The sequence below is a fragment of the Colias philodice genome, chromosome 13, assembly GCF_061535455.1.
Source record: "Colias philodice isolate Cphi_HAF_F1 chromosome 13, ilColPhil1 Martin Lab GWU primary, whole genome shotgun sequence".
NCBI lineage: Eukaryota > Metazoa > Arthropoda > Insecta > Lepidoptera > Pieridae > Colias > Colias philodice.
Genome location: NC_143098.1, coordinates 8,769,784 through 8,782,764, shown reverse-complemented (window position 1 = coordinate 8,782,764; position 12,981 = coordinate 8,769,784). Strand labels below are relative to the sequence as shown.

Sequence of the window (12,981 nt, the reverse complement as noted above, 5' to 3'; positions counted from 1 at the left end):
AGTTTTTTCCAGTGACAATGTTTTTGGAAAAAACTACGTGGTAGTTATTTTTTATAGTTGTTACATTAATAATCATATTATTGGTGATGGTGGTATAATTATTGTAAACGACGATATTATGTGTGTATGTTTAAAAAAGAGCGTGTGTGAGCACACGTGTCAGAAGTGAAACTTTTTGGAAAGATACAAAGATACCAAAATCTTCGCCTCCAAATACTATCGCAATCCCTAAAAGTTTTCGTTGGCGTGAAACAGCGGGGTACAGCTAGTATAAAAAGGACGTTTTTTGGGTCGAGCTTATCCAATTCCATGAAATTTTAACTCCTGAAATATATATTAGCACCACTATTTAAATGACTCAATAGTCAATATACCTATATTCTTCCGTTTTAACCGCAATGTTCCTATTTATTATTAATTACGGCTTCTCAGACCCAATCCCGTACTCAGCAGGGTGATAAGAAGTTATATTGAATGTATTACAACGTATAGAATTATGCGGCCATTACAGTGAAAAATCGTTTCAACAAACACGTCAATCGCTATGTTCAAATTTTGGTGCGTTATTTTTTTTATATGCCTCCCGGCATGTCTGTGCAACAGTGATATTATACTAGACAACTCTGAAAATTATATATGTCAATTTACAAAATGTCTCAATAAGTGTTGTTCTAAAAATCAGTATGTGAATACAACAGTATGGTATTTGAGTACTTGTGTCGAAAATGATGAGAATTACAATCTAGATTTTTCAAATGTACAAATGTACGATACTGAGGAACATTCGAGAAAAATTAACAAGCAGCTTGGTGATCTTTTTCGTTTGAAACCAGGTTTATTTAACGAAAATGAAACGTTCTTTTCCCTTGCTGCTCAACTTGATCTCCTGCAGCTCATAAGTTATTTAAACGAGGTATGTACAATTCATATTAATGTTTGTATATTAATTATAATATTGGTATAAGGTTGGTTCAAGTGTGAAAATCTATAATTAATATTAATTTTATTAACTTAAGATTTATATGCAAAATACTTAATAACATTAAGTTTCTATGCATTTAGTTTAGTTAAATATTATAAAATGTACTATATTATTCTATCTCTTATCAACAATAAAAATGGAGATGAAAAAAAGTGAAATATATTTAAAATATATTTTCGACAAACTAAAGCGACTTTTGCACTATCGTTTTTTTTTGTGTTATGGAAAACACATAATATATTATATTTATATATAATTTAAATAAATACTCAAATAGATAAAATTACACCCAGACACACTGCAAACATTTATGTTCATCACACAAATATTTGGATGGGAATCGAACCCACGACTTCTGGCTTCGAAGGCAGGATCACTACCAACCAAGCCAACCGGCCAGTCGATTTTTAAACAAAGCTATAAAAAGCAATCCTTTTTTTGAAAGCATCAAGGATGTTCAATATTTTCGTTAAAATTCTATAAAAATATAAATTATAATATTATATTACTTACATTATATGTGATGTATTGTTATTACATGAGCAATCCCAAACTTTCCTGTTGACAAAGATAGCCTTTGGTTTATACCCGGTTTTATAAGGAAATTATTGTTACATTTTTAAATAACTAAGTACAAATATATTAATTAATTATTATTTTCCAAAGTAACTTTCATCTATATATCAAAATCCATTATGAAAATAAGTGTATACAGAGATACAAACCAACAGAATGCAACTTTAATATTTGTAGAGATTGTAGAGATACCGCCCCCGAAATAACTTTAATATTTTTTGATAATAATTATTAACCTACTATTAGGCTTGAATGACTAACAAATCAAATATCGTTCTTCCAGTCTTTTTACCTATAGAAACGTAATTCTAGTTTTTAATGTTTTCCTGTTTCATGTATATGGGTAGTTCTACAAAGTAAGGAATTTTTAGCGGCTCAGCCAAATTATACTAAAAAAAACGTTTCAAAGTAATTAATTTGTACGGAATACTGTTATTTAAAGCTGCTTCTTGTTGGTCACTGAAAATAATTAATAAAAACATTTATTTATGCCACTAAATCTTTGTTCAAAGTGTCAAATTCTCAGGATCCTGAACTGTCCCTCGGACAAATTCTGGTTTAAAGTTCGTCGTGATTTATTTACTTTTCTGTATCAAGGTAATTTGAAAGCCAAATCGGTGAGTTAACTGTGTTTTCTTGCTAGGTAGAATAATTATTATCATATTTTCCCAGAAAAACATTAAAAAAATATTGTCAACATTTTGTCCCCACGCTTTCATATCAGGATCCTGGTCGATGTAAAATAAGCAAATAACAGCTAGGTTTTTTGTCGTGCGATGTTGCCATTCAGCTGAGTCAATCAGACGTACGAAAGAGACAAAGAATATCATCTAGCTATTCACACCTAGCGCGTAGTACAGTCAGCCCGGCGCGGTAAGTAAGGGAAATGGTGTCGTAATCAGTAAAGTTCCCAGAATCCTGGTAAGATATTTTTTACGTAATTAATAAATAATATTAGGAAATATAGCGTTTTGATACGTAAGATACTGACGCAAAGGCCTAGTTTTGCTTAATTCTGGTTAAATATTGTAAATTGATATGTTTTTTTAAATATAAGACAGATATTCTCAGGATCCTGGTCTCAGGTTCCTGTCAAATTGAAAGCCAGGATACTGAGGACCATCCAGGATCCTGATAAGTTCACACTAAAACATTGTTTCTGCGTAAGATAATTTAAAACTTTCTACCTATAAACATTAAACTACGTATAAATTAATGAAATAAATCATTTGAGTAGCTGTCGTAATTAAATATCTACAGATAATTAGTATTGGTAATGGTCATCTTTAAGTATGAACGTAATCTTTTAGAAACTTCGGAAAAAGCATAAAACATTACTTTTACCGATCTTAGCAGTTCCTAGTACTATTTTGACTGTAGGTGTTTACACTACAACTTAACTTATGTCATGACTTAGTAGAAAAATAAATCTTTAATAGTCTAATAACAATGATTATACACATGTAAGTGTAAAATAAAGTTGGTTGCATTGCACTGTATTTTGAACACTAAATATTATATTTTGTTGTACAGAAAAAAATGCGAAACCAAAGAAAAGCTAGAAATTGAGGTATGAAAAATTAAAATAGAGCCCCTGAGATTGGCAGCTGAAAAAGAAAAAAGACAGACTACGATAAAGAAACAGAAGCGAAAATTGAATTCCAAGAAATGTAGAGGCAAAGAAAAAAAATGGAAAGGAAAACAAATACACTGACTGTGAGTGCCTTATCTGTGGTGGTCTCACAGCGAAGATACTACAGGAAATGACTGGTTCCAGTGTCTAGTATGCAAAAATTGGGCACATGATGGATGCATTAAAGGCGATTCTATATTGTTCACATGCCCTTACTGCTCAGCTGACTGTGATTTTAAAATTTAGCATAAAAATAATATAGCATTGAAACCGCCAAAGTTTAGATTTATAAAGAATAGAAAAAATTAGATCACGAGGTGGGACTCGAACCCGCATCCTTTCACGCCATTCCGGTGCGGATGCCTGACCAATTCAGCCACTCGTGACCCACCAGAGCAATCGAATTTATTCTATTCTTTCAGTTTTATGTGTCTAAGGGACACACCGCGCGCTATCTATTGAGATGATTAACAACCATCTCAACCAATATGAAACATTTTTCAGTGAATACAATATTGTAACGGTGGAACACGACCTATTTTTTTGTTGAAATTGATATTTTTTGTTTTATGGCATTCAAATGCTTTATAAATATTATATAAAGAAAAGAAATATAAATTTATATTTATAAAGCATTTGAATACCATAAAACAAAAAATATCAATTTCAACCGCCAAAGCTATTAATACCTACCTTTTTTATTATTTATTTTTACTAGATTTAAGTACAATGCTAGGATGAAGTGTCATTATGTCTCAGACTTCATTATTTTCATGTTGTTAACTATCTTTAAGAAGATTTTACTGAATTAAACTTAGAATTAGATTTCACTTAATTCTTAATGCTCAATGATCATTTGATGAATAGAGTTCCTGTTCAAGACTCTTTAAGTATAGAATTAGTATGTAAGCCAAGCATAGAGCTATTGTTCGTTATTATTAAAGGTACTAGTACCATTAAAAATTTATTTTATAATACAAATTCATGTAAAACATGATAAATAAACGTTGATCTCGTTGATCTCTACCGATTTTTGTTGTTTTTCTCAGTTTCCTGGTGACCTGCTCAGTTTCCTGTGGCTTGATTTCCTTAAAATGGTCATAAATCGAAAACTATTACATATTCTGACTGTTCCGCTCTATATACGTTTAGAGACGTTGTACTCTTGTCATTAGACTGAATTCCGCAAACAGAACGTTTAAAAAAATGTGGGCCGAAATGAGACTCATTTTCTTCCATACTTTGTAGAACTACCCATATAAATATAAACCCGATGGAAAAGCTTTATTTTTGTATGTTTCAAATATTTTAATACTAACTACCTTTTTGAGTAAATTTTTCATCAAACAATCTATTTCAATAAGTATTCAATCCAATAATTTGCTCCTCAATTTATTCCATCACTTATGACCAACTAGGTACATGACCATAACAAAACATTGATTAGCAGGAATATTGTGGTCAGGATAAAATTATTCCATTTAATGTACAATTAAATACCATTACCAACTATATACTAATATAGCTTCCTTATTAATCTAGTTATAATAATATAGTTATATTGAACAAATTTCGTATTTAGTGGATAATTTCCATTACTCTATTAAACTTTTTCTTTTAGGCTGAACCGTTGACAATTGAAAAACTACTATAACATTCTATATGATGTAATACAAATCTTTAGGGCCCCAGTGAAAATACTTTGGTTATTATTTTTCCCTTTTCTTGTCATCGGTAGAGAAAGTGCTATTAAATAAATGAAAGTTGAATATCTATGAGATGGCAGTTCTAACTTTCATTCCGAACATATTATAGACCAGGGTAGAAGCCTTTAAAAATAATAAAAAGTGATAAAAAATCCCAGTAGGATGAAACCCATTAGAAACGGAGGAAAATATGATAAAAATGTAAGGAAAAATAAATTACGGTCAATCCGAGTTCGGGAAGTGGGACCCCTCCCGATTTTTTTTTTGTTTCAAAAATTATCGGCACTGGTCTAATAGCAAAGCACAATCTTGACGATTGGAAATCAAGACTATCTTTATTATACTCGACTATACTCGTAAGGGTAGGAACCAGCTCATACTTTTAGAAGCTACTATATAACAGAACTTTCCAATTCACACCAAAATTCATATTTATTGTCTTAAAGTTTGAATAAACATGTAAACATGTGATTAGAGCAGTAATGAAATCTTTACAACGGTATACTTACAGATATTTTTGTCTGAACTTAAACCTCCGCTTTTTGATTGAAGTTTACGGCCCCAACCGAACCATAGGTATATTTTCTTTTTAAAAACATGCTAACTAAAAACATATAACAATAAAATGTCCAAAATATTTTGGATGAATCTTTGATTTTTTTTTTTAATTCTAATAAACACAATATAAATACTAATTCATAACAACATTTTTATTTACAGGATGGATATCTATATTTAGAGTCACCCAATGCTTACAAAAGATGGAGGATACTTAATAAAGACAATTTCTGTGTAGATTATGGAATTAAGAATAATATATCGACAATACAATTCTGGGGAATTCTTGAAGATGAGTATCAACCTCCCGCTTATAAAACATATTATCAGACTTCAGGTAATTAGTACTTTTATGATTTATTTTATTGATTTCTTTGTTTATGCACATAAGAGTGCAATAATTTTAATCAAGCAATAAAACGAAATTAAACTAAGAGTTAAAAATAAATAAGTTATGCCTATATCTACACGTATTTACACTGACATGAAAACTTAGTCATATTTTTTTTATAATTTTATACTTATTGTTTATGTAAAAATATGGGCAATGAAGAAACTTTTGCATGCCTTAATAATTACCTTCCCTAATTTTGGTTCATAAATTTCATTGCAATCAATCCAGTATTTATGGCGCGATACATTAACGATCAGTCAATAAATAACGAATAAAAACGATTGTTAGGAGTACACGAAGTCCATAAAGTATAACAAATTATTATTATAAATATTAAAAAGAAAATAAATAAACAAAATTATTGTTTGGGCATATTAGCAATGGTGCGTTCAATCCTAACTGTTGCGTCATGATCTAAATATTTTATACTTATTTTATTATCACCTAGATACTTAAACATAGTAAAAGATTTGCATTGTTTTCAACGCTATATATCCAGAAATAGTTTATTTTATTTTAGTAATTAAAAGTTAAAGAAATCAAAACCAAAACAACGTAAAAGCACGTAAAAGTCAACCTCTAGCCTATCACAGTTGAAAGAACTTCTTGAAAATCATTTATATTAATTATATAATATTTATTTAATTTCAGGTCTCATTATATCATCAATATTCCTATTTCTTCTATTCTTGGTATACTGTGTACTCCCGGAATTGCGAAACATCGGCGGTATGGTGCTCATGGCCTATGTAATAAGCCTCATGGGAGCCTTTGTGTCTCTTACCGTAATAAACTTGAGAACACTGAGAGAAACCGATTGTATTGTAATAAGTATGTATTTCTTATTTAGTTCTATACCTATTTTTAAAAATAAAATATTAGTTGAACTAAGAGAAATCAAGCGTAGAGTGAACAGGTACCTTCTAGGGAAGCGCGTTCCGTCTTAGACCACATCTCAGCTTAACATCAGGCGAGACTGTGGTCAAGCGCTTCCCTATTACCAATAAAAAAAATGATTGAAACCGTATAGGATGTGTTTAATTCGAATTAAAAATTAAAATGAATTAATTAATGAAACTTATACATAAAGCTACTAAATCCCTTCTATTAAATTTTAAACTAAATTCCACCCTTATATTAAATCTTAATAAAAAGACTGGACTTTAGAATATCTCTAATAAATGGAGATATTTGAAAACGGATTCAAATGAAATATATTAATTATAATGTTATTTCATGCTATTATTATCATTAATTTATTAATATAATTTCCTTGGGTTTTTCAGCTACTTTCATTTACTTCTTTTTCCTGTCTGCATTCACGTGGATGAATGTTATGTCGTTTGATATTTGGTGGACGTTTCGGTAAGTTTTAGTTTTATCAAAATATATTAACTATCATAATAATATTATCAACCCACTTTACCAAGTGCAAGGATTAGACAATTTTTTTTTTTTCATATTTTCCGTTATAGGCGAGCACTAAGGATTTTCAAAAAAATTGTGCAATGAATACAAGAACTGTTTTTCTTTATTAGTCTTTTTTCTGGATTTTCGATTATTCGGATGGCAAATTAAAAAAAAGGTATACATATTAGCATTTTTACAACTTGCAAGTACCTATAGCATTTTTATACACATTGAATGTAGAGTAATAAAATTAAACATAAATAGACCTTGGATGATGTCCTTACCACAGAAGAGGAAAATAATTTGGAAAATCCAAAAGTGCACGCCTCATAATTTTTTTTTAATAATTATTTTTTAATTATTATTTTTGTTTATTTAATAACAATTAAACCACATTGAATCAGACCCTGAAAAATGAAAGGGTTCTATTCCTGAGCATACTCAAGCGTAAGAGAAAAAAAAAGACTCGATTAGTAAAGTATTTCGGTCGCTATCGTGTTAACAAGAAAATCCTCTGCACATACAGACACACGGACGTCCAAGACAGAACTTTTTTAAACTGTTTTTTAACTAGTTTAAATAACAAAAATGACATCAAAAATATCATGAATGTTAAAAATAGTGTTTTTTCTTAATATGTGTGTATATGTATTATCTTACAAGTGCAATGTATGATACATAAAGACATTTTAAGTTTGAAAAATCAGATGTTTTGCGCGAAGTGACAGTAGTACTTGTATACGTAGTATATTATTATTAGTCTGTGGTAGTACCCACCTCAACGCTTCGCTTATGAGGCGTGCAATAATCCAACAACCTAAGTCACCGACCCAAATAAATTTGTTGTGTTTTATCCGGGCTAGTGTAAATAAAAATAGTTTACAATTCCATAAAACAACAGCTTATTATATTACATATCGTTGGTTTAAAATTTAAAAATAATCGTCACTTGGTTTTAAATCAATTTTAAATCAGTAGGTATTATTTAAATAGTAAACAAATTTAAAATGATATTCACTACTCTGCTCAGAACTAATCTCATCTTAATCTCAGAAACAAAATCTAGTTACATATACTTTTTTATATGTTTAGAAGTGTCAAATTTACCGCCTGTAAGATGATGAACCATCGTGTTTTAAGTAGTTTTTTTTAAAGACATATTAACATGAATCACAATTAACATATTAAACCTCCCGCCGAAAACGTTATTGCAGATAGTGACACCCACAAAAGTTCCCAGAAAAATAATCATTTGTATGGCTAATTGTAACAGAACCTTGACATGGGGCCAACCCTGGGTGTGGGAACCTTTTTATCTCAGCGCGACATTAGTCACTATTTTGTGCTCCTACTTTCAAATTAATTGATAAGGAATATTGTGAAACAAATCCTAATTTTTAAATGGGAATAACAATAGCTTAAACTTTTATAACCACGATGGTTGCCAGAAGGGAAGTGTTGCCATCGCTTTGGCATTTTACTTTTATTTATTTACGTAAAACTTGAGCTTTTGTTCCTCTGAATGAAGTAAGAAGATAAAAGCACTGCAGATATAAAAATATATTTTCAGAAAGATTGTAATAATATCGTAATGTATTTGACTAATAAATTGTTAACAGAGGTTACGCTAAAGCGCGGCCCATACACAGAAAAGGCGAAAAATTCAAGTTTTGTATGTACTGTCTGTATGCTTGGGGAGTACCTCTGTCCATGTCAATTGGATTTGTGCTGATCAATGCCGCTGATCTCAAAGATATGCCGTGGTTCGTTCAACCGAATGTACCCGCTTTTGGATGTTTTATTAATGGTAATTAATTATAAATTTTATAGGTACATTTTTTTATTTATATGGACAAAAGGTTGAAGAAAGACGTTGTCTCCATTGTAGCAAATAAAATTTCAAAGAAACTGAAAATTTGATAATTTGAAGGAAGGAAAAAAACACATATTTACCAACACATTAAAATCATTTGTCCAGTTAGGTTAATGTATTCTATTGATATCATTGTTATACTCTTTTTTCAAAGGTGGTCAACAGTTCGTATACTTATACATTCCAATGCTGATATTGATTCTATGCAACTGGATGTTTTATCTGTTAACTGCGTTCAATATATGGCGTCTAAGTAGAGGTACCGCCAGGGTCCTTAACTCGGAAGCTGCTGGCAACCCTGCTGCGCATCGTACACAAAAACAGAGGTAATTTTTAAACATCTATAATATTTTTAGCACATTTGGTCTCATCAGCACATATTTTAGACCAAACGCAAATAAATATAGTGGCTCTACATCGGGAGCTAAAAATTCTCAATACTCAATAACATCAGTTTATATAATATATTTGATCCCAGGGAAAAAAATCTCTATAATTAATTAAATTCTCTATATTTAATCTTATTCATGTATACTGCTTTCGCATCTCTAGTTTTACTTATTATTTTTTAAAATAGACATTTACTTATTATTTTGCATGTTTTAAAATGAAATAATCATTAATATAATAAATTGAATGTTTAAAAAAAATTTCAAAGCTTGTCAACTTGTTGAAAATATTTATAATTTACATATTATATTTCAGATTTATGGTATATATAAAGTTATCAGTTATAATGGGAATTAACTGGATTCTCGAAGTAATCAGCTCCTTTTCTCCAGAACTAAACATTTGGATTTTTTCTGACACTTATAATCTCCTTATTGGAGTCATTATATTCTTGATTTTCATATGCAAGAGGTCTATCTACAATAAATTATTGATCAGGTAAGTGGTGAAATGTTCTTATTTGAGATAGAAGGAAAAAAGCTCTGTCATTAATTTTAATTTAATTATAGAGTGGATTATAAATTTATAAATTAATTTTGTAATATTCCTCGTAAATTTAGGTTACAATTTCGCATAGTCATATAATAATTGATAATTGATAAATAAATAATTAAAAAATTCCGTAATATTATGTCCATACATGATCGACATAATATTAAGAACTACACAAAAAGTTTATATAATGCAAACCAATTAATAATTTATTTCAGATTCAAAGGAATGCGGCAATATAACCTGCCGAAGAGATCTCTTACTTCTAGCTTCACATTGGAATCAAATTTAAGTCAAGAGGCACCGCCCAGTGTTTGTGTGAACCCTAAAGGCGAAAGGAAGCGGTCTTTTGAACAAAAACCTACATTTGAAATTTAACAAGTTCAATGGACATTGAGAGAGAAACACTTTTCTAAGGGAGAAGAAAACCAAAGAAATACGCAATATATATTTAATTGGTACAATTTCTGATGTTTACCAATAGCATATTATAATTTATTATGAATATAGTCTGATAGAGTACAGTATAAATTCAAATTCAATAATTGATACATTGATTTTTGTAACTGGTTAATCTATGTCACCAAGAAGGAAAAAAATATGTCTAATATTATACCTAAAAGTAAAACCAGTAAAGTAAGTATGTTAATTAGATGCCAAGATATTGTATATGAGCTTATGTTGGACGCAGGTAGATGCGCTTGCGTCAGTAAAAATACGCACATACCGAAGTCGTAGGAGTTTTGATCAATAATGCATATTTTAAATATTGTTTACAACATTATACAAAATGGCTGGTTGAAACCTGCGTATATATTACTGATTCTTGTATTTTTTGATTATGAGTTCACTTGTGCTTAATAAAATCTAATTTTTTGAATGTACAACTAATAAACAATAAAATATACGAATTTTGAAGTTAAAATTTTAAATAACTATCAAAATACATATTATAAACCTATTTCAAAATTTAATTGGCGCAATTTTATATTGCATTAATTACAAACAAAATTGTTATTATTGCGTTCATTCTGCCAAATATTGTGTTCACAAAATATAATATGAGTAGTTTTTTAATATAATGTACCATATAATAAATAAACAGTGACGTCATTGCAGATAGAGATTGTGATAAGGTTCTGCGAAAGTTTATTCAGAGAATTTTACCAATAACTTATTCTAAAAGTATGCAGTTTAATTAGCGCCTGACAAAAATTAAAAGATTAGTATGATCTTGTGGAGTTCTTTCATGATATATTTAGGAATCTTTGGTACGTCTACGTCAAATATTAGTAAATACTAACTAAGCTACATTCCTTCGTAATGTTTTTTATATCGAATAGCTGAACATGTAGAGGAACAAAATAATTATTATGTGTATAAATGTAAGTGTTGCGACGTTGAGATGTTTAAATCTGTAGAAACGGCGATATCTGCTTTTTTATATTTCTGGCTTCATGTTCCACAGACTATGCATAAAAATAATATTAGATTATGTAACCAGTTTTAGTTTTCTGTACATTATAAGTTGTGTTGCTTTCAGCAGAAAGTACAATTGAATGAAAATCTACACATTGTGGAAGTCGCGGTTTTTACATTTATGAAACGGTCAGAAAAATAATCGTAATTTGTTCTTTTTTAGCCGAAGACTCTATAATTCTTTATATACTTTGATAATTGATTATTTAATGCCCCGCTTATGAAAATGTATTTAGTATAATTATGTAGGTATATTCCACGTATAAAAAAATGTAATACCTACCAATTTGGTAATGATTTGCTGAACAATTGAGATAACTCAAGCTGTTTTAAAATTAGTAACTTGTTTTATTCCTCTGATTTCTATGCCCAGTGACAAATTAAAAGTAATACATATTTGACATAGTTACTCTTAAATCAATATTATAATTTTTAAGTAACAGTGTATTAAGTAGATGTACTCTACCGTGTATCTTAGTAGCATCTTATTTTCTTTTAGGTTATTTAAAGGTATTAAAAAGCTTTATGTAAATAGTTGGATTAGGATAGTGCATATTATAGTAGGTTTTACAATTTGCATATTATTTAAGATTAAGGGCTTTTTGTTTATTTCGTTCATATTTAGAAAATAATTGTATTGGCTATGATTTTTCCAAATATCCTAGTGTTAAAATGACAGTTGTTATTAAGGAATGTATCAATAAGGGTATCAATAAATAAATAGAGGAATAAAGTTTAATAGTAGTAATAGTAGGAATAAAGTTAAAAGTTTATAAAGTTTTGTTTTATTTTGCCTATTATAGAATTTAAACCTTTTTTAGGAACTTTATTTTCAGCCTGTGCAATGTTTTTATAAAAATACTATAAATTGCCTTTTTTGTAATCTTTTTAATAAATTAGTAGGAGGTAAGGATAACTCTACACGGTTTTATCAGGAATTTAGATGTATATAATCTATATATAAATAACTATAAATATTTATATGAAACTTTTAAATAATTTGTAGTAGGTACCTAGATTATTGTTTTTACGACAAAGATATGAATAAATATAAATAAAATATAATTCCATATCCTTAATATTATTACAATACAGAATTACATTTTTCACTTTTCAGAATTACATTTTCATTTACATCAAACGAACATAGAGCTAGAGCTAGAGCAAGAGCATTCTTGTAGGTAACGAAAGTGTTAACGAAAACTAATTGTATTCAGTTTTATTCAGTATTAAACATTGCATAGAATATATTCGAACGCACTAAGAACAACGAAAGAATGCTGCACGCTTACAATAAAATAATTTAACATAGTGGGGTTAGAATAAGCATTCGCTCGTTTGATATTAATGCATCGTTAGACGTTTCTTTACACCCCACTCTCCATAAAAAAGTCGTCATTCGCTGGCTTTCCAATATTTTATTTATTA

At 29.4% G+C, this 12,981-nt stretch overlaps 1 protein-coding gene across 2 annotated transcripts; it reads left to right on the top strand.

The window, feature by feature from the left end:
* Nucleotides 1–470: 470 nt before the first annotated feature.
* LOC149483573 (G protein-coupled receptor Mth2-like) lies at nt 471–12,286 on the top strand. Of its 2 annotated transcripts, XR_016316502.1 has the most exons (9): nt 471–913; nt 5,618–5,792; nt 6,501–6,680; nt 7,136–7,214; nt 8,879–9,066; nt 9,287–9,458; nt 9,838–10,020; nt 10,293–11,449; nt 11,480–12,286. XR_016316502.1 is itself a non-coding variant. In XM_089702674.1 (8 exons), the coding sequence occupies exons 1-8, from the start codon at nt 545–547 to the stop codon at nt 10,450–10,452; spliced, it is 1,506 nt and encodes a 501-aa protein (XP_089558800.1). In that variant the 5' UTR covers nt 471–544; the 3' UTR covers nt 10,453–12,286. The 2 variants fall into 2 exon arrangements, 1 of the variants encoding a protein (XP_089558800.1); XM_089702674.1 differs by having other exon boundaries at nt 10,293–12,286.
* Nucleotides 12,287–12,981: the final 695 nt, after the last annotated feature.